Source organism: Oncorhynchus mykiss, chromosome 16 (genome assembly GCF_057628025.1).
Source record: "Oncorhynchus mykiss isolate SJ-2025 chromosome 16, ASM5762802v1, whole genome shotgun sequence".
In the NCBI taxonomy this organism is placed as follows: Eukaryota; Metazoa; Chordata; class Actinopteri; order Salmoniformes; family Salmonidae; genus Oncorhynchus; species Oncorhynchus mykiss.
Window position 1 is genome coordinate 69,731,841 of NC_143037.1, and position 26,841 is coordinate 69,758,681.

Sequence of the window (26,841 nt, forward strand, 5' to 3'; positions counted from 1 at the left end):
ACATCAGAGGGGAAGACAAAAAACACATTTCAAAAAGATGTTCAGATCATTACAAGGGCACTTAAAAACCCAAGGTCACATTTAACTCTCAGGGCCCCAAAACTAAACAGTAAAAACTGTGAGGCTGTGCTGTGGATGAGGTGACAACACGCTAACAGAGGCCATGTGAGCAAAATGACGATAAAAGCTGTGTAAACAGAGGACCGGGCTAGCGCCGCTCAGGGCCAGTGGCACCAGCTCACCCATGGCTGGAACAGCATTTCCCCCACAGAGCGGAACACACAGCAGATCTGTTCAGCGTAGATAAACCCAGACAGCACAAGGCAGAGCACCACAGCCAAAAAAATCCTCAGGCGCAAACAGAGGTCAGGGTGTTTCTGCTAACCGCACTGAGACACGGTGACCCCTTCGTCTCTGCCTCTGTCTGGGGTGTTGATTGAGAAAACAAGCTGCAGCACGGCCCGGGGCTGGACTGGAGGCCTCGGCCATGGATACAGTTGAAAGGCTGCAAATGTAATTAACAGTAAGAGCATGAGCACGTCATTAGACGAGTCCGCTATAGCAGCTGTTCCCAACCAATGGAAATGGTCAGTTAAGAATGATCCCTCTCAGATGTTTCTAGCACTCAATCTCAACCAGGAGAATGAATTTACAGCATCTAAACACTGTGAACGCTGCTGTATCTTCAGCAGAGGGAGACGAATCGCTGCACCACCATCTAATCCGGGCGCAAGGGGACTGGGGTCGGTCTAATCTACTGTGCAAACTGCCATTAAGCAACGCTTTTCAAGATTGCATGATTCATTTAGAAATCTATCCCAGGCAACAATGGTGAGGGCAGCCGTCACATCCTACCGCTCGGCATACTAAACACTGAACACCGACAGAACGGGCAAACAGTGCTGAGGTAATTAATTACTGTCAGGAAATATCTCAAAACAAGCAGCAGTAACAGTCAGTGTATGGAGCTGATCAGCATTTTGATGAGAGGATTTTCGTGTCATATTGTTGAGACCCTTGTCTTGGATCTGGAGGAGGGGGAAAAAATGGTAAATGCCATTTGCACAAAACATCTCCTGGAATGTGTGAATCTGCATAGTTTTCCTGTTCTTTATATAACAACAAACACATGTATCAGATTCTACTGGCAGTGTACATGCAGTATGTGTTACATAATACTGTAGAAAGTATAATATAAACCTTCTGATCAGAATAATGTGATGATCCAGACAAACATCAAGGACATCACCAGTGAAGAAGAAGTCTTAATGAAGCAGGTTTTATATGTAGCACTATTAGAGCCAAACCATCACACACACACACACACACACACACACACACACACACACACACACACACACACACACACACACACACACACACACACACACACACACACACACACACACACACACACACACACACACACACACACACACACACACACACACACAGACCTTTGTTTCCCCGTTACTGTGCTCCATAGAGGAGTGTTTCCTGCCTTCAACTTCCCCAGAGACAATGGACAGTAATGACAGAAAAATCTGAAATACTAAACTGATTCATTTGACAGATTTCATCACCACCCCTTTCAAGATCGTCAAAAGCTAGCCTACAATTCTCCTAGAGACTAAATTCGCTGCTCATTTTCATTTTTCCACAAGGATTGTCTACGGTCTTTGCTTGTTCCTCTCCTCAGCGAGACAGGGGTTACGAAAGCCAGACAAATCTAATCATTCTATTTCTGACTAACTTGAAACTAAAGGTGGTGGAGCAGACACTTTTAAACAGAACATCAACAGGTAAATGTGATGGCATTTGATGCACCAATAGTTTGATACGTAGCTCATATGTAGACTTAGCCATCATGTCCATGTTTACACCCATAAACAATCATCTCACCTATATTTCTGGACAGGTTATGAGCCCAATACACCCCCACCCCTTTTTTTGCCATTTGCTTCACTTCTCAAATCAGTCTTTTAGAGAAATACCCCTCTCCTCCCCCTCCCCAAACCTCCCATCCCCACTCCTCCCCCTCCCTCCCATCCCCACTCCTCCCCTCCCTCCCATCCCCACTCCCCCTCCCTCCTTCCCTCCCATCCCCACTCCTCCCTCCCTTCCATCCCCAATCCTCATTCCCAATACTACCCTCCCCTCCCCTCCTCTCCCTCCCTCCCTCCTCACTCCCCCCTCCCTCCCATCCCCACTCCTCCCCTCCCTTCCATCCCCAATCCTCATTCCCAATACTACCCTCCCCTCCCCTCCTCTCCCTCCCATCCCCACGCCTCCCCCTCCCTCCCTCCCATCCCCACTCCTACCTCCCTTCCATCCCCAATCCTCATTCCCAATACTACCCTCCCCTCCTCTCCCTCCCTCCCCACACCTCTCCGCTCCCATCCCCACTCCTCCCTCCCTTCCATCCCCAATCCTCATTCCCAATCCTACCCTCCCCTCCTCTCCCTCCCTCCCCACTCCTCCCCTCCCTCCCATCCCCACGCCTCCCCCTCCCTCCCTCCTATCCCCACTCCTCCCTCCCTTCCATCCCCAAACCTCATTCTCATTTTTTTCTTTCTGGGAAAATTACCTAGTTCCAGGTGCCTGGCTTAAAAAGTCGCTGAGCAAAATCCACTTTCACCCCTTGCTCTCTGAGGTCCCCAGATACATATCCCACAATCCCCTACCACTGACATCATACATCTGAAACGGCTGATACACCACACACTGACTGAGAACAGCATTCTGACTCAACAACTAAATGGAGGGAGAAACTGAGATCCAGCCTCCCATGAGATGAGGAGAGGCCAGCTGGCCGACCAGGCAGCACGTGAAGACAACAGGTAATAGATTCCGTGTCTGTCTTGCAGACGGATTTATCCCTTAAATGGATTTGGGATGTTTACACATACACTCAATTCCAATGTGTATAGGTTGTAATAAGCCTTAAATTAAAGGTGTCTGCTCAGTCATTTAGAACAGGATTAAAGGTGTCTGCTTGTTCATTTAGAACAGGATTAAAGGTGTCAAGGTGTCTGCTTGTTCATTTAGAACAGGATTAAAGGTGTCAAGGTGTCTGCTTGTTCATTTAGAACAGGATTAAAGGTGTCAAGGTGTCTGCTTGTTCATTTAGAACAGGATTAAAGGTGTCAAGGTGTCTGCTTGTTCATTTAGAACAGGATTAAAGGTGTCTGCTTGTTCATTTAGAACAGGATTAAAGGTGTCTGCTTGCTCATTTAGAACAGGATTAAAGGTGTCTGCTTAGTCATTTAGAACAGGATTAAAGGTGTCTGCTTAGTCATTTAGAACAGGATTAAAGGTGTCTGCTTAGTCATTTAGAACAGGATTAAAGGTGTCTGCTTGTTCATTTAGAACAGGATTAAAGGTGTCTGCTTGTTCATTTAGAACATGATTAAAGGTGTCTGCTTGTTCATTTAGAACAGGATTAAAGGTGTCTGCTTAGTCATTTAGAACAGGATTAAAGGTGTCTGCTTAGTCATTTAGAACAGGATTAAAGGTGTCTGCTTGTTAATTTAGAACAGGATTAAAGGTGTCTGCTTAGTCATTTAGAAAAGGATTAAAGGTGTCTGCTTGTTCATTTAGAACAGGATTAAAGGTGTCTGCTTGTTCATTTAGAACAGGATTAAAGGTCTGCTTGTTAATTTAGAACAGGATTAAAGGTGTCTGCTTGTTCATTTAGAACAGGATTAAAGGTCTGCTTGTTCATTTAGAACAGGATTAAAGGTGTCTGCTTAGTCATTTAGAACAGGATTAAAGGTGTCTGCTTGTTCATTTAGAACAGGATTAAAGGTGTCTGCTTGTTCATTTAGAACTGGATTAAAGGTGTCAAGGTGTCTGCTTGTTCATTTAGAACAGGATTAAAGGTGTCTGCTTGTTCATTTAGAACAGGATTAAAGGTCTGCTTGTTCATTTAAAACAAGATTAAAGGTGTCTGCTTAGTCATTTAGAACAGGATTAAAGGTGTCTGTGTTGAAATAGAAAAGTGTCTGGTGAGTTTTTTCACCATCTGTCTCTTCCAATTAGCTCTCTGCCTCCAACATGATCGCAGGAATTGAAAATGCTAGTTACTTTGGACAAACCATGTCAGTCTCAAAATATCCAGTTTCCTTCCTTTACAGAAACTAGAAAAAAAAATAAATGACATGAAACAAAACATATAAATAGTCCAGTGATAGTTGTTTGCCAAAATGGGGTGGTGAGCCATTTTATAAACCAAAGCCTAACCATAGCCTTGGGTCACTCCCTTGAAATACGGAGTCAGGCCTAATTAAATAAAAATAGGTTAACGTAAAGGGAACATTAATATTAAATCAGCCTCTTTGGCCCAACTATGTTAAAAAGCCAAACATAACCCACACTGTGTTCACGGACAGTTTGTTAGGCCTTTATGACTCCTAATCTTTCTGTATTCTGTCCTTGCAAGAAACCATGTCAAATTTGTTTTCTTATGAGGCAGTCTGTCGGGACATAGGACTGTCCCGGTCAGGACTGGTACATAGGACTGTCCCGGTCAGGACTGGTACATAGGACTGTACCGGTCAGGACTGGTACATAGGACTGTCCCGGTCAGGACTGGTACATAGGACTGTCCCGGTCAGGACTGGTACATAGGACTGTCCCGGTCAGGACTGGTACATAGGACTGTCCCGGTCAGGACTGGTACATAGGACTGTACCGGTCAGGACTGGTACATAGGACTGTACCGGTCAGGACTGGTACATAGGACTGTACCGGTCAGGACTGGTACATAGGACTGTCCCGGTCAGGACTGGTACATAGGACTGTCCCGGTCAGGACTGGTACATAGGACTGTCCCGGTCAGGACTGGTACATAGGACTGTCCCGGTCAGGACTGGTACATAGGACTGTACCGGTCAGGACTGGTACATAGGACTGTACCGGTCAGGACTGGTACATAGGACTGTACCGGTCAGGACTGGGAAATAGGACTGTCCCGGTCAGGACTGGTACATAGGACTGTACCGGTCAGGACTGGTACATAGGACTGTACCGGTCAGGACTGGTACATAGGACTGTCCCGGTCAGGACTGGTACATAGGACTGTCCCGGTCAGGACTGGTACATAGGACTGTCCCGGTCAGGACTGGGACATAGGACTGTCCCGGTCAGGACTGGTACATAGGACTGTCCCGGTCAGGACTGGTACATAGGACTGTCCCGGTCAGGACTGGTACATAGGACTGTCCCGGTCAGGACTGGTACATAGGACTGTACCGGTCAGGACTGGTACATAGGACTGTCCCGGTCAGGACTGGTACATAGGACTGTCCCGGTCAGGACTGGTACATAGGACTGTCCCGGTCAGGACTGGTACATAGGACTGTCCCGGTCAGGACTGGTACATAGGACTGTCCCGGTCAGGACTGGTACATAGGACTGTCCCGGTCAGGACTGGTACATAGGACTGTACCGGTCAGGACTGGTACATAGGACTGTCCCGGTCAGGACTGGTACATAGGACTGTCCCGGTCAGGACTGGTACATAGGACTGTCCCGGTCAGGACTGGTACATAGGACTGTCCCGGTCAGGGGATTTTGGATGACGGTAATTGGCCAGCCAAATGCTCACAGTCGTCGTAACCGTTTGAATAGCAATTTAAAAAAATATATAGTCCTGCATCAGCCACATCAGTTAACGTTTTACATTACCATGGACATTATTGCATCACAATACCAGGCAGGTATTGCTTGTTTTTAGCCATTTCAAAGTTTAATCATGTTGTTAAGAGTCCATGTTACCGCAGAAACGGACTCAACCACACGAATGCCTGGCCGTCCCGTCTTCAGCCAGATGTTGTTATATAATCCCGAAGGTCTTCATCCATAACAGTCAGTTATGCTCTATCTCTATCAGTTACACCAGCTCTATCTCTATCAGTTACACCAGCTCTATCTCCATCAGTTACACCAGCTCTATCTCTATATCAGTTACACCAGCTCTATCTCCATCAGTTACACCAGCTCTATCTCTATCAGTTACACCAGCTCTATCTCTATTAGTTACACCAGCTCTATCTCCATCAGTTACACCAGCTCTATCTCTATATCAGTTACACCAGCTCTATCTCTATCGGTTACACCAGCTCTATCTCTATCAGTTACACCAGCTCTATCTCCATCAGTTACACCAGCTCTATGTCTATCAGTTACACCAGCTCTATCTCTATCAGTTACACCAGCTCTATCTCCATCAGTTACACCAGCTCTATCTCCATCAGTTACACCAGCTCTATCTCTATATCAGTTACACCAGCTCTATCTCTATATCAGTTACACCAGCTCTATCTCTATCAGTTACACCAGCTCTATCTCTATCAGTTACACCAGCTCTATCTCTATCAGTTACACCAGCTCTATCTCCATCAGTTACACCAGCTCTATCTCTATATCAGTTACACCAGCTCTATCTCCATCAGTTACACCAGCTCTATCTCTATATCAGTTACACCAGCTCTATCTCTATCAGTTACACCAGCTCTATCTCTATCAGTTACACCAGCTCTATCTCCATCAGTTACACCAGCTCTATCTCTATCAGTTACACCAGCTCTATCTCTATCAGTTACACCAGCTCTATCTCCATCAGTTACACCAGCTCTATCTCTATATCAGTTACACCAGCTCTATCTCCATCAGTTACACCAGCTCTATCTCTATATCAGTTACACCAGCTCTATCTCTATCAGTTACACCAGCTCTATCTCCATCAGTTACACCAGCTCTATCTCCATCAGTTACACCAGCTCTATCTCTATCAGTTACACCAGCTCTATCTCCATCAGTTACACCAGCTCTATCTCTATCAGTTACACCAGCTCTATCTCTATCAGTTACACCAGCTCTATCTCTATCAGTTACACCAGCTCTATCTCTATATCAGTTACACCAGCTCTATCTCCATTAGTTACACTAGCTCTATCTCTATCAGTTACACCAGCTCTATCTCTATCAGTTACACCAGTTCTATCTCTATCAGTTACACCAGCTCTATCTCTATCAGTTACACCAGCTCTATCTCTATCAGTTACGCCAGCTCTATCTCTATCAGTTACACCAGCTCTATCTCTATCAGTTACACCAGCTCTATCTCTATCAGTTACACCAGCTCTATCTCTATTAGTTACACCAGCTCTATCTCTATATCAGTTACACCAGCTCTATATCTATCAGTTACGCCAGCTCTATCTCTATCAGTTACACCAGCTCTATCTCTATCAGTTACACCAGCTCTATCTCTATATCAGTTACACCAGCTCTATCTCCATTAGTTACACTAGCTCTATCTCTATCAGTTACACCAGCTCTATCTCTATCAGTTACACCAGTTCTATCTCTATCAGTTACACCAGCTCTATCTCTATCAGTTACACCAGCTCTATCTCTATCAGTTACGCCAGCTCTATCTCTATCAGTTACACCAGCTCTATCTCTATCAGTTACACCAGCTCTATCTCTATCAGTTACACCAGCTCTATCTCTATTAGTTACACCAGCTCTATCTCTATATCAGTTACACCAGCTCTATATCTATCAGTTACGCCAGCTCTATCTCTATCAGTTACACCAGCTCCATCTCTATCAGTTACACCAGCTCTATCTCTATCACTTACGCCAGCTCTATCTCTATCAGTTACACCAGCTCTATCTCTATCAGTTACACCAGCTCTATCTCTATCAGTTACACCAGCTCTATCTCCATCAGTTACACCAGCTCTATCGCTATATCAGTTACACCAGCTCTATCTCTATCAGTTACACCAGCTCTATCTCTATATCAGTTACACCAGCTCTATCTCTATCAGTTACACCAGCTCTATCTGGACACACTCATCACAACAAGACACAAACGGCAAATAAGACATTCCATAACAGTAGCAGAGATGTAGACCTAAAAATCCACATCATTCTGTACCGTGCTGACGACTTCATCCAGAGAATCAAAGAGGCTCCAAGGTCAATTCAGTTTCACTCTCCAAACCTTTTCAACATAACCATCTGAAAGTCTAACTCTGGAGGTATGTTGATGCATTTACAGCATTAGCAGGAACGTGGAGGTTTGACATACTCGGTCACAATCCACAGCAGGGTCGTCTGTAGATTGGCGAGAGTGAATAAGGTCCGTGTTGGTCAGGGGGACAACCGTTTTTGTTGTGTGTAGTCGTATCATACAGATCAGGAAGACAGAGCTTGTCTTTGTTGGCCTCTTTATTAAATAACTCATCTCTAATCAGCCCTTGTGCTAAGGGGAACATTTGCAGGGAAATTTCATGAGGCCAAACAGTGTTCATTGAAGGTCAAATAAAGTACCATGTTCTTAATTCGGGACTCTCGGTTGTCAAGAAATTTCACACACATGCTGCAACTAAAACGGCAACATTGTTGTTTAACAGGAAAATATAATCATGGGTAGTGGAGAATTCCTAATAGGTAATGACAGATGAACTATGCCACGGTACATCACTACAGTGTTTCTACAAAAGCCTTAGCCTATCATCAACATCTTATGAAAGGGATGTTCCTGGGCCTCTCCAAACATATTCATGCAATTTCAGCATGCCTCACTTATTTGTCAACATAATACATCTTGACTCATGATGACCTTTCATCGTCCAGAAACAGCAGGGAGGTTGATATGTGGGGTCACAGAAGAAGAAGACAAACGATAAACCTACTGGATCGTTACCTCAGCAGACTACCAAGGTTGCGTCCAGCCTGATGCTAGAGCCTGCAGTCAGAGACAGAGAGACAGCAGGACAGCAGGGAATGACTAAATGTGTCTGGCAGGAAGAGCCAGGCTTTTGCAGCTACATTGCATCTTGACCAACTGAAGAAAAAAATACATCATTTTCTTGTCGAAGATTTTAGAAACTGTTCCCGTTCATGACGGAATGGCCTACAAAGTCGTAAAGATGAAGAGAAATGTTTCCCTCCTACTGAAGGCAGGTTCTGACTCACCAGGCGGGAGGCAGGAGGACTGAGACTTTATAGCAGACAGCCAGACACAGGTGCTTAAGTGCTGCTCCTAAACACTGTGCATTTACGATGATGGCAGCGGTGACCTTAATGAAGTTATGAGAGGGACGCCATTAAATTATAAAAAAGAATATGCTCAGACGAGGACATATCCAAGAGGGACGGATTTGGGCAGTTTGTAGTAAATATTTCAGCTTTTATTTTCCTTGTTTTTTATTTGTTATTTTCCCTGTGAAGCACATTGTGTTGCATTCCATGTCTGAAATGTGCTGTATAAATAAAGCTTGATTTGATGAGATACTGTACCTGTGTCAGATAGATCAGAGCGGTAAAGAGATCATTCCTGAGAGATTCTAATGAGATAAACAACAACAGGATATGCACTGTACAGTAGTATTAACAGTCTACTACAGTAGTGAACAATGTCATGCCAGTGAAGGATTCAACTCCCATTTTAGCCACGCCAGGTACAACTCAGTAACCCTTGTATGTTGTATTTAATGGATTCTTGTCATAGCATACATCCCCATGTTTCAAGAAGAGAGTAAAAACAAGCCCACTTTGCTCTTCCATCAGCAACATAGCTTCATCACAAGAAGTTAAATACAGAAGGAAAGATGGTAGAGAGAATGAGATACACATCTGGAAGCTATCCCCCCGTCCCCGTCCCCCCACCACATCTAAAACTCTCTACTGTTTAACAGCTCTCCTGTCTCTCCCATTCTCACCACCACAGCAGCGACCTTCCTCTCTGGCTCTCCCGAACCCTGTGCTCCTGTCAAACAGAACAACAGCTCACTCTGGGCATGGCAAAGCTGATGGGAACTGCTGTGTGATGGTCTGTTGAGAGGTATGCTACTAGTCTGCTACTCGTGTGTTGGGTAGTTACTGGGGCAACAGAGAGATTGTCTAAAATGTTGTTACAGTTGTGGTTAACTATACACTACCGTTCAAAAGTTTGGCGTCACTTAGAAATGTCCTTGTTTCTGAAAGAAAAGTACATTTTTTTTGTCCATTAATAAAATAAAATCGAAATTGATCAGAAATAAAGTGTAGACATTGTTAATGTTGTAAATGACTATTGTAACTGGAAACGGCTGATTTGTTATGGAATATCTACATAGGCGTACAGAGGCCCATTATCAGCAACCATCACTCCTGTGTTCCAATGTTGTGTTAGCTAATCCAAGTCATTTTAAAAGGCTAATTGATCATTAGAAAACCCTTTTGCAATTATGTTAGCACAGCTGAAAACTGTTGTCCAGATTCTGGACAGTCAGCATCCCGGAGTCGCCTGTTCACTGTTGATGTTGAGACTGGTGTTTTGCGGGTACTATTGATCAATTAGCCTTTTAAAATGATAAACTTGGATTAGCTAACACAACGTGCCATTGGAACACAGGAGTGATGGTTGCTGATAATGGGCCTCTGTACACCTATGTAGATATTCCATTAAAAATCAGCCGTTTCTAGTTACAATAGTAATTTACAACATTAACAATGTCTACACTGTATCTCTGATCAGTTTGATGTTATTTTAATGGACCAAAAAATGTGCTTTTCTTTCAAAAACAAGGACGTTTCTAAGTGACCCCAAACTTTTGAACGGTAGTGTATAAATTGGCACCCTTACACTTTACAAAGTGTAATGGAGCAGAATGTTTTGGTTATTATTTTCAAAACTGGTTAAATAGTTATTTTTACCCGGTAGGCACCTACAATTTGAATTGAATCCTAAATAATTAAGATCAGGCAATTGTTTTTACTTTGAAGTGAAAAATGTATTTAAAAAAAAAATCTTGGTCCTGTGCAGTTGTAAATGAAACAAATGTTGATTTAATTTTAACTTATTTTAGAAGAAATTGCTAATAGTGCAAAGTGTGAAGGTGTACATATATTTCACCGCAACTGTATGTAGTAAACATGGATGGAACTGAGACCTCTCGAAAAAGGCAGAGGAATCTCTAGTTAATGAATAGCTGGTTAGTGGTTAGTGTTTTTCAGGTTCAATACAAGATTCTCAGGATATAAAACCTGTCAGAAATTCACTTGATCCCTTGACCCTTGGAAAGGCTGATTGCTTAGCAATTTCTATGAATCACCAACCGTATGTTTTGTGAGGCGTTGCTTGAATTGCTCGACAACCTTGAAAATGTCAATGAAAAGCAGCACAAGTCCAGGAATTCTTTCTTCACCATAAGAACACCATCCAAACATCAAAAGCCACAAAAAATCTAGAATGTATGCCATAGAAATATAACACACTTGGCACACTTCCACACGACAATGATCTGATAGAGATATTGTAGCAAAAGCTCTTCAGAACTCTCCCTTACATGTGAGTGGACAATCCAGCATCAACATTCCAGCATCAACATTCCAGCAGCAACACTCGAGCAGCAACACTCCAGCATCAACACTCCAGCATCAACACTCCAGCATCAACATTCCAGCATCAACACTCGAGCAGCAACACTCAAGCAGCAACACTCCAGCAACAACACTCCAGCATCAACACTCCAGCAGCAACACTCAAGCATCAACACTCCAGCATCAACATTCCAGCATCAACACTCCAGCATCAACACTCCAGCAGCAACACTCAAGCATCAACACTCCAGCATCAACATTCCAGCATCAACACTCGAGCAGCAACACTCAAGCATCAACACTCCAGCAGCAACATTTAAGCATCAACACTCCAGCAGCAACACTCAAGCATCAACACTCCAGCAGCAACACTCAAGCATCAACACTCCAGCATCAACACTCCAGCAGCAACACTCCAGCAGCAACACTCAAGCATCAACACTCCAGCATCAACATTCCAGCATCAACACTCGAGCAGCAACACTCAAGCATCAACAATCCAGCATCAACACTCCAGCATCAACACTCCAGCAGCAACACTCCAGCATCAACACTCCAGCAGCAACATTCCAGCATCTACTTTCCAGCATCAACACTTCAGCATCAACACTCCAGCATCAACACTCCAGCAGCAACAACACATGGAGAACAATGGCCCCTGTTCTCCAGACCCAACATCACTCAGCCTTGTTCTGGACCGGGGGATTTATGGCAAACAGATTTCCCCACGATCAAACCTGCCGTGGGCTGGGACGGCTCGTAAATCTGGGCCCTGGCCTGCTTCACAGCCCATTCACCCAACACTGATTTATACTGCTGAATTAGCTTCCAATCCAATTTGAGGCTGACGCCACTCAGGACAGACGCAGGGAAAATAGAACAGGAGACATTGACTTGCCTAGTTAAATAAAGGTTACACACACACAGGGGTGCAGACCATGTCATACAGGTAACACCTGACCTGTACAGCTTGTCTACTGCTGTACATATAAACTGTTAGGGTAACCAATAGGATGGTCAGATCTTACTGACTGTCCTTTATGGGTGGGAATTGGCAGGGACCTCACGATACGATATTATCATGATACTTAAGTACCGATATGATATGTATGTAAAAAAAAAAATTATAATTACTTGGAGTCAAAGTATCAAGATAATATCGGCCAAAATAATATTGCAATATGTATATGTATAGATTTTTCCCCCCATCACTACTGTGCTATGGATTGCCACTACAGTAAAATGTTGAATCTTAATAATATATTCAATATATTCTCAGCTTATGGCATTATTTATTATTGAGTCCCAGCTATGAAATATTTGCAGTATTATGAAAAGCCAACAACAAAACAAACTATTGCTTTAGCTTTAATATTAAAACAAATTATTATTAAAAACTGTCTTGGAAACTTGATTTGCATGAGTTCCCTTTGGAAGACGAGATAAGATGGCTAGCATTCAAAAACTAGAACAGTTTCACACACACACACACACACACACACACACACACACACACACACACACACACACACACACACACACACACGCACACATACACACACTCAGACACGCTCGCACACGCACACACAGACACACACACACACACATGCAGACACATACAGACACACACACACACACACACACACACACACACACACACACACTCGGACACGCTCGCACACGCACACACAGGCACACACAGACACACGCACACACACACACAGACACACACACACACACACACACAGGCACACACACACAGGCACACACAGACACACGCACACACACACACACACACAGACACACACACACAGACACACACACACAGACACACACGCACACACACAGACACACACACACACACAGACACACACACACACACAGACACACGCACACACACACACAGACACACACACACAATAACATCAGCAGTGGCACCACACCAGCACAAGCAATAAAATACACCTGACAACCTTGGTCTCATACACAGCCTGTTGCTGAGTCAGATTATGTGATCCAGAAAGGCCTTTCCCTATTTCAGCAGAAATAGATGTCTCACTGTAGCCTCCACAGTGGTGATGGGGAGGTGCATGATACCAACCAACCACTGCTATATTAACGCCACTGTGCTATCTACATTTCAATGATTTTTGCAAACCGTTGACTACATTACAGTTGTTTCAGCTGAATGCATCTTGCTCGGTGTCACAATAGTGTGTAATAGAATTAACAGAATCCCAAACAAGGACACAGCTGTTCATTACCTGCACAAGAGTGCAGGTGCAAAATCAAATCAATCAGATGCAATCACCGTTCACTCATAATTATAACCTTATAATTATGATGTCCCTTTGTGTTTGCCTCAAAGTATTATCTCAGAAATCAACACGAATACATTCAAAGCAGCGCTCAGCTCCGTTTTCACAACTTAAAATTATTATTATTTTCATATTCTCAGTCAGACCTAACGCTGGTTCCTCTCTCCTACATATGCCACTGTGAAAGACATTGGTAGGGGACAGGAAATACTAGGGGCTCATGGGTAATTTCCGCATGGCTCCAGAAAGCGGCTTGTGTTCTCTGATCTCTTGCCAAAACAAACAAGCCATTCTGGGAGGAGATATGGTGTGATTATATAGCCTCCTCCTGCATTCTCTAGCTCCCTATTATGGCAGGTAGTCTAATACTCCACACTGGGCCACAACAATCTATCCCTCAGAGCAGCATTTCACCAGACAACAGTAAAAACATAACACCCACAGGATGAAACGTGTGCAATGTCCACTTTCTGTTAAGTGTAACTGTAATCTATTGGGTTTCTATTGAGATTGGGTTTAACAACAAAGCAGCCAGTGACTGGTGGGAATAAGCCCTTTTTAGATTGTGTGAATGTTTGACTTCCCTGTCAGGGCTTGGCCTCTGCAGTCTCCTGCTTCTTCTTTCACAATAATCCATGCACCACAACCACATAATCCACTCACAAATTAAATAAACCCCAATCCCTCCAACTGGGTTAGTAAATAATGCAAATTACAGTTTTTACACACCTAATGAATTAATGATGATGATCTGCATTAGAGGTCGACCGATTAATCGGAATGGCCGATTCATTAGGGCCGATTTCAAGTTTTCATAACAATCGGAAATCAGTATTTTTGGGAGCCGATTTTGCCGATTTAAAAATATATTTTTTTATACCTTTATACTTTGTTTAACTAGGCAAGTCAGTTAAGAACACATTCTTATTTTCAATGACGGTTTAGGAACGGTGGGTTAACTGCCTTGTTTAGGGGCAGAACAACAGATTTTCACCTTGTCGGCTCGGGGGATCTAATCTTGCAAACTTACAGTTAACTAGTCCAACGTTCTAACCACCTGCCTCTCATTGCACTCCACGAGGAGCCAGCCTGTTACGCGAATGCAGTAAGAAGCCAAGGTAAGTTGCTAGCTAGCATTAAACTTATCTTATAAAAAACAATCAATCAATCATAATCACTAGTTATAACTACACATGGTTGATGATATTACTCGTTTATCTAGTGTGTCCTGCGTTGCATTTAATCGATGCAACACTGGGGGATGATTTAACAAAAGCGCATTTGCGAAAAAAGCACAATCGTTGGACGACTGTTCCTAACCATAAACACCAATGCCTTTCTTAAAATCAATACACAGAAGTATATATTTTTAAACCTGCATATTTAGCTTAAAGAAATCCAGGTTAGCAGGCAATATCAACCAGGTGAAATTGTGTCATTTCTCTCACGCAGAGTCAGGGTACAGTATATGCAACAGTTTGGGCAGCCTGGCTCATTGCGAACTAATTTGCCAGAATTTTATGTAATTATGACATAACATTGAAGGTTGTGCAATGTAACAAGAATATTTAGACTTAGGGATGCCACCCATCATTTCGAAATGATAGTTTCCGTATTCGACCATATTAATGACCAAAGGCTCGTATTTCTGTGTGTTATTATGTTATAATTAAGCAGCAGGCTCGTAAGCATTCATTCAAACAGCACTTTCGTGCGTTTTGCCAGCAGCTCTTCGCAAGCACCGCGCTGTTTATGACTTCAAGCCTATCAGCCTAATGGCTGGTGTAACCGATGTGAAATGGCTAGCTAGTTAGCTGGGTGTGCGCTAATAGCATTTCAAACGTCACTCGCTCTGAGACTTGGAGTAGTTATTCCCCTTGCTCTGCAAGGGCCGCGGCTTTTGTGGAGTGATGGGTAACGCTGCTTCGAGTGTGGCTGTTGTCGATGTGTTCCTGGTTCGAGCCCAGGTAGGAGCGAGGAGAGGGACGGAAGCTATACTGTTACACTGGCAATACTATAGTGCCTATAAGAACATCCCATAGTCAAAGGTACATGAAATACAAATGGTATAAAGAGAAATAGTCCTATAAATACTATATTAACTACAACCTAAAACCTCTTACCTTGGAATATTGAAGTCTCATGTTAAAAGGAACCACCAACTTTCATATGTTCTCATGTTCTGAGCAAGGAACTCAAACGTTAGCTTTTTTACATGGCACATATTGCACTTTTACTTTTCCAACACTGCATTATTTAAACCAAATTGAACATGTTTCATTATTTATTTGAGGCTGAATGGATTTTTATTGATGTATTATATTAAGTTAAAATAAGTGTTCATTCAGTATTGTTGTAATTGTCATTATTACAAATAAATAAAAAAGCATCTTAAAAACTCGAGGTGGGATAATGAGCAGTTGAGGTGATCCTAAATATCTCTCTGTATTATCAATGCAGATCTTTTAAACATATTAGGTACTGAATCATCTTGACAGATACTGTCATCAGTATGGGCTAAATACCCCAAACTTGGCTTGTAGACATAGCCTTGTGACCCAGTCATCTTAGCAACAAGCAAAAAGATGGGAGGTAGGGAATATGTTGATACACGTATCAACAGGGGACCTCATAAATAATCGGAATAGAAAACAAAACACGACACTACTCTCCAAGGAGAAGACTTTCTAACTAAGCCCATGCTTTTCAGTGTGTATGTGAGCACATTTTACTTTCTGCTCTGGGAATAGGATGGTAAGAACACAGAACTGGGGTGTATAATCACTGTGTCAAGTGAAAAGTATCTAAGTCAGTCTCTACATCCTGCCCAAGATCTCATGGAATTTCTCTCATATGAAATGGTTAACTGGGACAGACCACCCATTTAACTTATACAAGGACCAGGGACTGAGGCATTTATAAGAGAATGATTATTGATTCCAATAAATTAAAAAAACACAATCTTACTGATTGTACTATAAAAATGTCTTCTCATCCAATCTCAGGCTTTTATTTCAAAGGCCGAGAAAGTAGACTAAATGACTTGATAGTCAAAGATAGGCAATAGCACACACTAGTTTGAATCTAATAGAACACTAGGGGAGGGATGATGTTTTGGAGTTGGCCGAGTAGGAAAGTGAGGGCATCAATTCTCAGCAGCACCATTTGGTATAATGTTATTGTTGTAAACAGTGGGCACAGAGGGCAGGGTGAGTCATGGGCTGTTTTTCTTTTCATAGAACATTGTGGGAGTAGACCATGATTCTCTCTGCTAGGGCGCCAAACTGCGTTCTCCTGTCCACAAAACCAATGGAGAGTGACTGAAATAGCATCAAATGTATCCCTCTCCAGGCATCGCCACATTCAGCTGGGTTATCATTATGTCAGAATGTCCAAAATTCTAGATGGCGTTCCAAGTCCTTCTAGATGGCGTTCCAAGTCCTTCTAGATGGTATTCCTTCTAGATGGCGTTCCAAGTCCTTCTAGATGACGTTCCAAGTCCTTCTAGATGGTATTCCAAGTACTTCTAGATGGCGTTCCAAGTCCTTCTAGATGGTAATCCAAGTCCTAGATGGCGTTCCAAGTCCTTCTAGATGGTATTCCAAGTCCTTCTAGATGGCGCTCCAAGTCCTTCTAGATGGCGTTCCAAGTCCTTCTAGATGGTATTACAAGTCCTTCTAGATGGCGTTCCAAGTCCTTCTAGATGGCGTTCAAAGTCCTTCTAGATGGCGTTCCAAGTCCTTCTAGATGGTATTCCAAGTCCTTCTAGATGGTATTCCAAGTCCTTCTAGATGGTGTTCCAAGTCCTTCTAGATGGTATTCCAAGTCCTTCTAGATGGTGTTCCAAGTCCTTCTAGATGGCGTTCCAAGTCTTTCTAGATGGTATTCCAAGTCCTTCTAGATGGTGTTCCAAGTCCTTCTAGATGGCGTTCCAAGTCCTTCTAGATGGCGTTCCAAGTCCTTCTAGATGGTGTTCCAAGTCCTTCTAGATGGCGTTCCAGGTCCTTCTAGATGGTATTCCAAGTCCTTCTAGATGGTATTCCAAGTCCTTCTAGATGGTGTTCCAAGTCCTTCTAGATGGTATTCCAAGTCCTTCTAGATGGTATTCCAAGTCCTTCTAGATGGTATTCCAAGTCCTTCTAGATGGCGTTCCAAGATCCTTCTAGATGGTATTCCAAGTCCTTCTAGATGGTATTCCAAGTCCTTCTAGATGGCGTTCCATGTCCTTCTAGATGGTATTCCAAGTCCTTCTAGATGGTGTTCCAAGTCCTTCTAGATGGTATTCCAAGTCCTTCTAGATGGTATTCCAAGTCCTTCTAGATGGTATTCTAAGTCCTTCTAGATGGCGTTACAAGTCCTTCTAGATGGCGTTCCAAGTCCTTCTAGATGGCTTTCCAAGTCCTTCTAGATGGTATTCCAAGTCCTTCTAGATGGTATTCCAAGTCCTTCTAGATGGTATTCCAAGTCCTTCTAGATGGTATTCCAGTAACTGTTTTAACTTTTCAATGTCAGACAGTTATGAAAGGACAAAATCATTATAGTCTTTAAATTAATCCTAGAAGTCATTGGTTAGTGCTTATAACTAAAGACCTATTACTGTGTACTCTACTACAACTCTGTCTCCACGCCAGTCTGAGGTTCACACACCGGATGGAAACCACAGATCCACATGAGGAGGTGTGATGAAAAATATCTAGTTTGGACACACCTACTCATTTAAGGGTTTTTATTATTTTATTATTTATTTTTACTATTTTTTACATTGTAGAATAATAGTGAAGACATCAAAACTATGAAATAACACATATGGAATCATGTAGTTGAGAGTATGCTAAGAGTGTGCAAAGCTGTCATCAAGGCAAAGGGTGGCTACTTTGAAGTATCCCAAATAAAACATATATTTTGATTAGTTTTAACACTTTTTTGGTTACTACATGATTCCATATGTGTTATTTCATAGTTTTGATGTCTTCACTATTATTCTACAATGTAGAAAATAGTAAAAATCAAGAAAAACCCTTGAATGAGTAGATGTGTCCAAACGCTTGACTGGTACTGTATAGAAATCAAAAAGTCTATAATGCATAACATGTTGACCTACAATGAATTCAATAGAGTAATAAGAAGGTAACATTTCTATAGAGTTGATGTCATAAGATCCCCTGATGTTATTTTGATCAGAAATGAAGTGCAACTAGGTCAGTGGTATTCAAAAATAAATACATGTGGATTTTAAACATCATTCTGAGAAAACAAGCTTCCATTGAATATAAAGTACCCAGCATTTCAACCCTGAATGACTAACTGCTGATGTTCTTCATCTATTTTAAATGACTGAGCCGCGATGATAACATTGTGTCAACTCCCAGCAGAGCAGCAACCGAAAATAAATCCATTCAGAATAAGATGGAGGCTGAGCATATTCTACCGCCAACTCAAGTCAGGAAGGTCATATCTACACAACAACAAGTTCCTACCCAGAGAAATATAATTTATTTTCATAACTCTTTTATCGAGTCAACTGAGAAAAGACCCTCATGGCTTCCACTAGAAATATCACGGAATATTCAATCCTGTTTTTGACCAAAAAAGCATTCTGTACTGTATCATGCAATGTTCTACAAATATTGAATCACAGCGCAAAAGAAATCGGACAAAGTGGTTGGTGTTGGGTGAAATCCCATCTCTGCCTACAGCACCAGGGTTTCCCCCAGGCCTTCTTCACCTGGTATGGCATCGTGTAGAGAATTGTAACACAGCTGCCAGGGAATAACTGATCGGCCCATTTGAACAGAAAGAATCAGAATGTCTCCCTTACCTTTTTGAGGCGTCCACTCCGGGTTCCCACAAACACCACGGAGTGATCTCCATAGGTGTAGGCTGTTACCGCTCCCATACCGTCCACGCCGTCGTCATAGAGAGGGGTCCCTTCTATCACCCGCAGACCCCCAAGAGGTTGGTTCAACACCAGCCCACAGAAGTCATCACCAATCTGCTTTGGCTGTAAAACAAAACGAGAAGGGGACAATGTTCAGAGTGTATCAAGGTTTGGATCAAATGTAGCCTATTTAATCATTTAGGGCCTGGAATACACAAAACGCTAATAGAATTTGGGAGTTTCACTACACCTCTAACATACATAAAGAAACATGAACATGTCATCAATTACTATGATAAGAAAAGTAATAAAAAGCACCTGGTGAATTCTTGGCATGTATAGCGATTCAAAACATGCCGGTGTCAGAGGAACAAACGATTATTGTTGTTGAGCCTTTATGAAGAGTAACTATATCAAACAAGGCCTGTGCCAGAGTCTGGCACGCACACTCTCATGATGTGGGCAAGGGCTATTGCTGCGCATGAGAAGGGGCTAATGATGTCCATGAACCAGGCCATCATCAAGAGCAGATTTGCATCAGCTACAGGGGGCCCTGTTGCTCCTAATAAAAACAAGCCCCCACTTCCTTATAGGACCCAGGTCAGATACTGATACTCGTAGTTCTCCTCTCCATCCGCCCAGCTCTGACCCAAAAACTAACGGGGTGCCATCAGCCATTAGGGCACAAGGAGGGAGGGAAATGTACCTTTACACACAGGCCTTGACAGAACATCTTATAAGTACAGTTTTGGCAGCAGCCCTTCAACTGTTCTTGATTTAAATCCTTGAGAGAGGTGCCCTTATAAAGATACATCCGTTTAAATACCCTGCCTGCTGCACAGTATTTACATGGATCACTACGTCACTGTATGTTTCACGAGTTGCCTCACAGTACAGTGATATGACTGGAGTCAGCTTCATAGGAGAAAACCCTCCATCCACATAAACTGCTCTGTCTTACGGTTTATCACGGATAACGTTTACTGGAATATAAATTCTTCAATTTTTATCAAACATAGTATAGATCAGCTGTGACTTTTCATGTTGTATAGTCACTGGAAATATGATTCTGGATGTAAAAATACCAAAGCGTCATAAGGTGGAGACTGGCTAAGATATCCTTATGGCATCTCAACAGCCTGGGCTAGGGCTGGGATAGGATATCCTATGCCTAGAACGTGTTTGCAAGCCTGCTAAATGTTTCAATATATTCATGGAGAATTTGGGCTATTGAAGTTAATGAGGTATGGATGAAATATGAATGCAAACCCAGCAGAATATTGCCTGCTCTGGGGCTGGGGCCTGAGGCAGGATAGAAGTACTTGATTTGAGCGGAACTACTGAAATGAAACGGTGATGACTCACCGTGTTGATGCAGGGGAGCTCCTTGTTGAGCAGCCAGGGCAGGGACAGCTTGCCTTCCCCACGGTAGCACGACTTGATCCTCTCCCTCATAGCCAGGTTGATCTGATGCAGGGTAAAGAGACACAGGACTGTTTCCCGAGGTGGGTTGGCCCGGTTCTTCTGGCCCTGGGAGAACACGACAAACAGCACATCCTCGTCCTCAGACAGCCCCAAGGCCTGGGCCAGCATCCGACCTGGACGGTGCTTGTAGGCGGACTGGACCAGCCGGTACTCCACACCTTCCTTGGTGCAGCCCAGGGGGAACTCCACGTAAGAGTAGAACTCAGTGTCGTTGGAACACATCCGCACTATCTTGGAGGTGAAGAACTTTTCACCGGTGGCATCCATCTGGGTGAGCTGTGTGTCCAGCTGCAACGTCAGGAAATAGATGTAGGTACGGCTGGAGAATCCATACACGTAGTAAATGTCAAATGCCGGGTAGAGGGACAGGGTGTCGGAGGGTATCTTGATTTGTGATGACACAAACTCATCCTGGTAGACCAGACTGAACATGTTAACACTCTCTTCATCAGTGACCAGTTTACGGCTGGACAGGGTAGGGAAATACTCTGACTTGCCATCGATGGCTGCCCCAATGAACAGCCGGCTGCCCCCCTTCTTCTCATTCTTCCACTTCCCTTCTGTACTGTCAACCACCACTCCTGCCATGCCGTCAGCCTCCCTGGCTCCAGAGAGGTAGTGCTCCTTGCGGTGATGGGGCTCTCCCAGCTTGAAGAGGTCCTCCAGTCGCAGGAACTGACACACTCCCTGCCAGATGCTTCCACATGCTACCAGGCGGTTGCCAGCGTAATCAACCAGCAGCAACTTGTTGACGTTGTCAGAGGACTCCAGTTTATGTGCACAGGCTCGGACGCTGGGAGGGGGGTAACATTTGGCGTTGTCATCCACGGGGCCAGTCATGTGTGAACGCAGCTCTGTTAGGTTGGCAGACAGCTTGAAGATGCGGTTCACTGCTCCCACATAGACCTCTCCCGTCCGGCTGTGCACTGTGAGATGAGTCAGGCTGGTGTCTGTGACCCTGTAGGTGCCTGTCTCAGGGGGGAGCTCGGTCGGGACCATGGGGAATGTATTGTTAGTCCCAGAGTGGAGAAAAAGGACAAATACCACCAGCCATTTGGGTGTCATGATGGAGACCTTTTGGTGGTGGGAGAATAGAGCTCGTCACGTGAGCTTATTGCAGTCCTTTGTCTGTCTCAGTTCAGTGGTTCATGTCTGAAATGAAAAAGATATGTTGGTTAGGATGGATTGCAGTATTGAATACATGAGTAAGTAGTGTCCCCTCAAAGTAGATGGAGAAAAATCTCGTTCAATTTTCATCACTTTTCAGTGTCCCCCTCCCCCCACCACCAACTCCTGACTGTAGTCGATTTTGAGATATTAATGACTAAATGTGCAAGTCAGCCACTGACACAGCTGTGAGTGTGAGGGAGGTTTGGGGGAGTGTATTGATTATAGGGCTGGTGCCAGGGCTTGTCTGTCCCACTACCTTCACTCAATGGATTGCTAATAAACCTTTATAGCCATCACTAACACTAATCCTGAGCACATTTGTTAATTAGGAAGTATTGCTACTAGGAAAAGAGAACATGACAACAACAGAAAATATACAAACAAACAGTGGAAAATTAGGATGCACTGCGATATATTTGTTGCAGACCACAGGGTAATGCTATAGTGATCAGTGGGTCAGACATCGCTCCTCCCCCCTCCCACCCACTGGTCAGAGCTTCTGGAATGAAAGTTGCCCTTATGGCACCTCAACAGCCTGGGCTAGGGCTGGGATAGGAAAAGACCCTTATGGCACCTCAACAGCCTGGGCTAGGACTGGGATAGGAAGTAGGAACACAGGAAGAATGGTTCTTTAATCATCTGACACATTTCAGCAGTTTGGGGTTTCAGGTATTAGCAGCACACAGACAGACAAACAGACAGACAGACAGACAGACAGACAGACAGACAGACAGGCAGGCAGGCAGGCAGGCAGGCAGGCAGGCAGGCAGGCAGGCAGGCAGGCAGGCAGGCAGGCAGGCAGGCAGACAGACAGACAGACAGACAGACAGACAGACAGACAGACAGACAGACAGACAGACAGACAGGGAGAGACAGACAAACAGAGACAAACAGAGACAGACAGACAGACAGACAGACAGACAGACAGACAGACAGACAGAGAGAGAGAGACAGACAAACAGAGACAAACAGAGACAGACAGACAGAGACAGACAGACAGACAGACAGACAGACACAGACAACACCTCTAGCTCTTACTAAGCACTACTTGTTCTCTGCGTGAGAGGTGCTTGATATTCTGCCCGTCAACTCATTTAGTGTGTCCACAGTGTTTGGTGAGTTTCAGTAATAACAAAAGTATCTTTGTCAGGTTGCCTCTGACCTCACTGATTATGAGTCTTCACGTATTAGTCACAGAGAGGGCAGGAAAACACGGAACTCATCACAAATCCAATCATCCATCTCATCGTTTATTTTGTTTTATTATATAGTTTAGTTTTACTGGCAGTACTCTCCTTTAATGCATTTTTATTCCACATCCAATAACGGTTGGGAATATCAAAACCTTTATCAAAACTGATTACCCTTATGGAGAAAATGATTCAGTTGTGCCCACAGGTCTGAATGGATCAACGTGGACAAGAATGACAGTGATAGTCTGGTGTGAAAAGAGACATTTCCCCATGCTTTTCTTTCTTTCATCCACACATGACAATGAAATATGCTTCATGAATACCTCAAACGGATAGAATCATTACGGCTGCAAAGATCAGCGCAACACGTTCTCATTAGCAGCCGCCGTTTGATAAATCTGTTTTAAATTTTATAACAAATGGTAGAAGGTTTCAATGCATGCAAAATATCTATCGGCTGTGAAAATGCTCAGGGATCGATAGGAAAAATAAATCGAGCAACAAGCAATTCTGAAGCTTGAGTATGCACCCTTCCCTTACATGTCTGTGACGACAGAAAGCCCTCATAATAGTCAGAAATAGAATAGACGAGGCCACTTGCTGCCTTTAAATTCAGTGCAAACCCCCCAGTCATTGCCCATTGCAATACAATGCTGTATTGTAGTACATTTCCTGACTTGTGGATTACTATTGAGCAGCAGTCACAATGATTTCATTACCACAGAAGAGAGAGGAGCACTGACTGGTGCCAGTAGAAGCTGAATTCCTTTAGCAGAGAATCTCGACCTGAAGGTTCAGAATTCTAAAGCAGAGATGGTGTTGCAGCTGAATTAAAAAGCAGACTCTAATGATTGACTTAAATAACAACTGTAAATAACATTTGAAACCTCAGTGGGAAATAAGACCTCCCTGCCTGCCCGAACAGTGAGAATAATTACAGGTTTTACAGGCTCAAGTTCATTCAATAATCTTTACAGTAGAGAGAGAAAGGGAGTGTGTGTGTGTGTGTGTGTGTGTGTGTGTGTGTGTGTGTGTGTGTGTGCGTGTGTGCGTGCGCGCGCATGTGTTGTGTGTGTGTGTGTGTGTGTGTGTGTGTGTGTGTGCGTGTCCATGTACACATATGGTGCAACCCCTAACCACCCGAGAGCAAGCTCATTTGACAGAGATAAGGTTTAGTTGAAGACTTACTAGTGTGGAGCATAGCCTAGGGTATGTGATGCGATTTGTAATATGTGATAGCTTCACTAGGCTATTACTCAATACCTACCAATGGCTTTGTTTGGGTCGTGACATCTAAACCATTACGGGACAGATCACACATCCAATATTAAATGGCAATCTTCTGATTACTTTTTTAAAAAATTAACAAGCGCATTCAGGTTATGCAATTTCAAGCCTCAGCCCAACTCCTCACTTTCTCCATTACACCATTATGTACATTAACAACTAGCTGCTAGTGTAGTTGGATCAAATGAAAGATGGAGGGGATGAGAACATCAGAATAATCCTTTAAAAAAAAGTTTGTATTTATTTAACCTTTATTTAACAAGGTAAGTCAGTCTGAGAACAAATCATTTTTTACAATGACGGTTTACCCCGGCCAAACCCTGGCCTAACCCGGACGGCGCTGGGCCGCCCTATGGGACTCCCGATCGCAGCCGGTTGTGATACAGCCCGGGATGAACCCGGGTCTGTAGTGACGCCTTAGACTACTGCGCCACTCGGTCCCCAAATACTGACTAGTTACTGCTGACTGTCATCAAACACAATCTCCTTTAAAGGAGGAGATGAGAGGGGGCCATGTTTTTAGATAAACCGTTAGGAATGGAAAGAGTCTGTGGAGTGTCTGTGAAACGTGAACACAAAGAAGCAATCAGGGCAATCACCATTTCACCTAATCAAGGACTCTGAAAACACCACTCTCTTGTCACCAGTACTTCTCTAATGAGGGTCAACAGCACTTGATTAGAAAAAAAGAATTGCTCTGTTTCCTATTGAAGATGCTGTCCACTCATGGGTACATACAGATGACCAAAACCAAGAATATTTGAGAATTTCATTTCAAAGGCACTCACCCCTACTCAACTGTCATTAGTTCACATAATGGTACGTTGCCTCTTACTGCATACAGTAAACTACTGCAGATGGGGCATGAACACCAAGACGTTTCCTTTCATAATTAAGTTCTATTTTTGCCAGAAAAATGTAAATGTTTGGGGAGGAATAGAGCTTGCATCTATTTTAAGAATAAGCACATTAGCACTTACAGTATGTGGTGAATTGATAAAACATCCACCCAAACTAAAGACTAGATCTGAGTATGCACCTGGCCTTGGCATACATTCCACATGAATACATCTAAATCAGACTTCTGGGTTTTGGTTTCTGTGAAGCTCTGGAACGGTTCCATCTCAATGGTGCTAAGTCCATCACAGAGGAGGAAAGAGGAACTCTAAGTGTCATGTGTTTGTTTCCTCTGCCTGTTATTTTAGTCCTGTTTATCATTCTGTATGATTCCAGGGTCAGCAGTTCCCTCTGTTCTCCCACTGTTACACCAGACATGAGAACAGGCTGAGACACTGGCCCAATGTTGTCCATAATTAATAAATAATAATATGTGCCATTTAGCAGACACTTTTATCCAAACGAGTATGGGTGTTCCAGGGAATCGAACCAACTATCCTGGCGTTGCAAACCGATCTCCAAACACCACTCACATAACTTCAGGGAAACTAGCTTATTACACAGCTTATTAAACAGTACCACAAATTGAGCTAAGGGACAACATGGGTATGGTATGGATATTCCATTGCACAGCCACAGATAGTGGTATGGAAAACCAGAGTGTTCCCATTGGGATGTTCCCTTCGGTATTTGGTCAGACAATTAATGAATGGGTAGCATTACTTTATCCATTAGAATTGCCAAGATAAAACTGTGAGCATGAGCATCAACACATGAGGTTCACATTATAATAAAACATGTTTTAACCTTTATTTAACAATAAATAAACTCAATGTGTTTCTACTGTACATGTAACCTATCATATGTAACCTCGTCTGGAGGGTGTTTCCATTAAAAAACCTCCCCCATTACCTTTGGGAAGAGGGGGACAGAAATCACCTGCCGAGGGGGGAAAAAGACAGATGTCATTAAAGATAAAAGCTAAGTGTGTTACCTTCATGGCAGAGCAGCAGCAGACAATGGAGAGGATGACATTAAACTGAGAAACGGCTTGTAGACAGAAGCTATTGCTCAGTGATTACCAATGTCTATGACTGTCCCTGACCAACTAAGCCTGGACACTTACTCAGTCAATGATATCATGAAACTCTTAATGCCCCTTTGTAAGCTTATACAATGACAAATGCAGGGTGGAATCTTGCTTCTGTGATTTCAAGATCCCATGCCTGAC

At 43.4% G+C, this 26,841-nt stretch overlaps 1 protein-coding gene across 2 annotated transcripts in view; it reads right to left on the reverse strand.

The window, feature by feature from the left end:
- Nucleotides 1-26,841, reverse strand: part of LOC110492586 (plexin A3) — a 181,589-nt gene that overhangs the window by 152,944 nt on the left and 1,804 nt on the right. For both annotated transcript variants that reach the window (XM_036947590.2, XM_036947589.2), the window contains exons 2-3: nt 20,944-22,215; nt 19,519-19,701 (exon numbers count right to left, since the gene is read on the reverse strand). In XM_036947590.2, coding sequence (XP_036803485.2) covers nt 19,519-19,701; nt 20,944-22,128 — 1,368 coding nt within the window. In that variant the 5' untranslated portion in view covers nt 22,129-22,215. The remainder of the gene's footprint in view (nt 1-19,518; nt 19,702-20,943; nt 22,216-26,841) is intronic.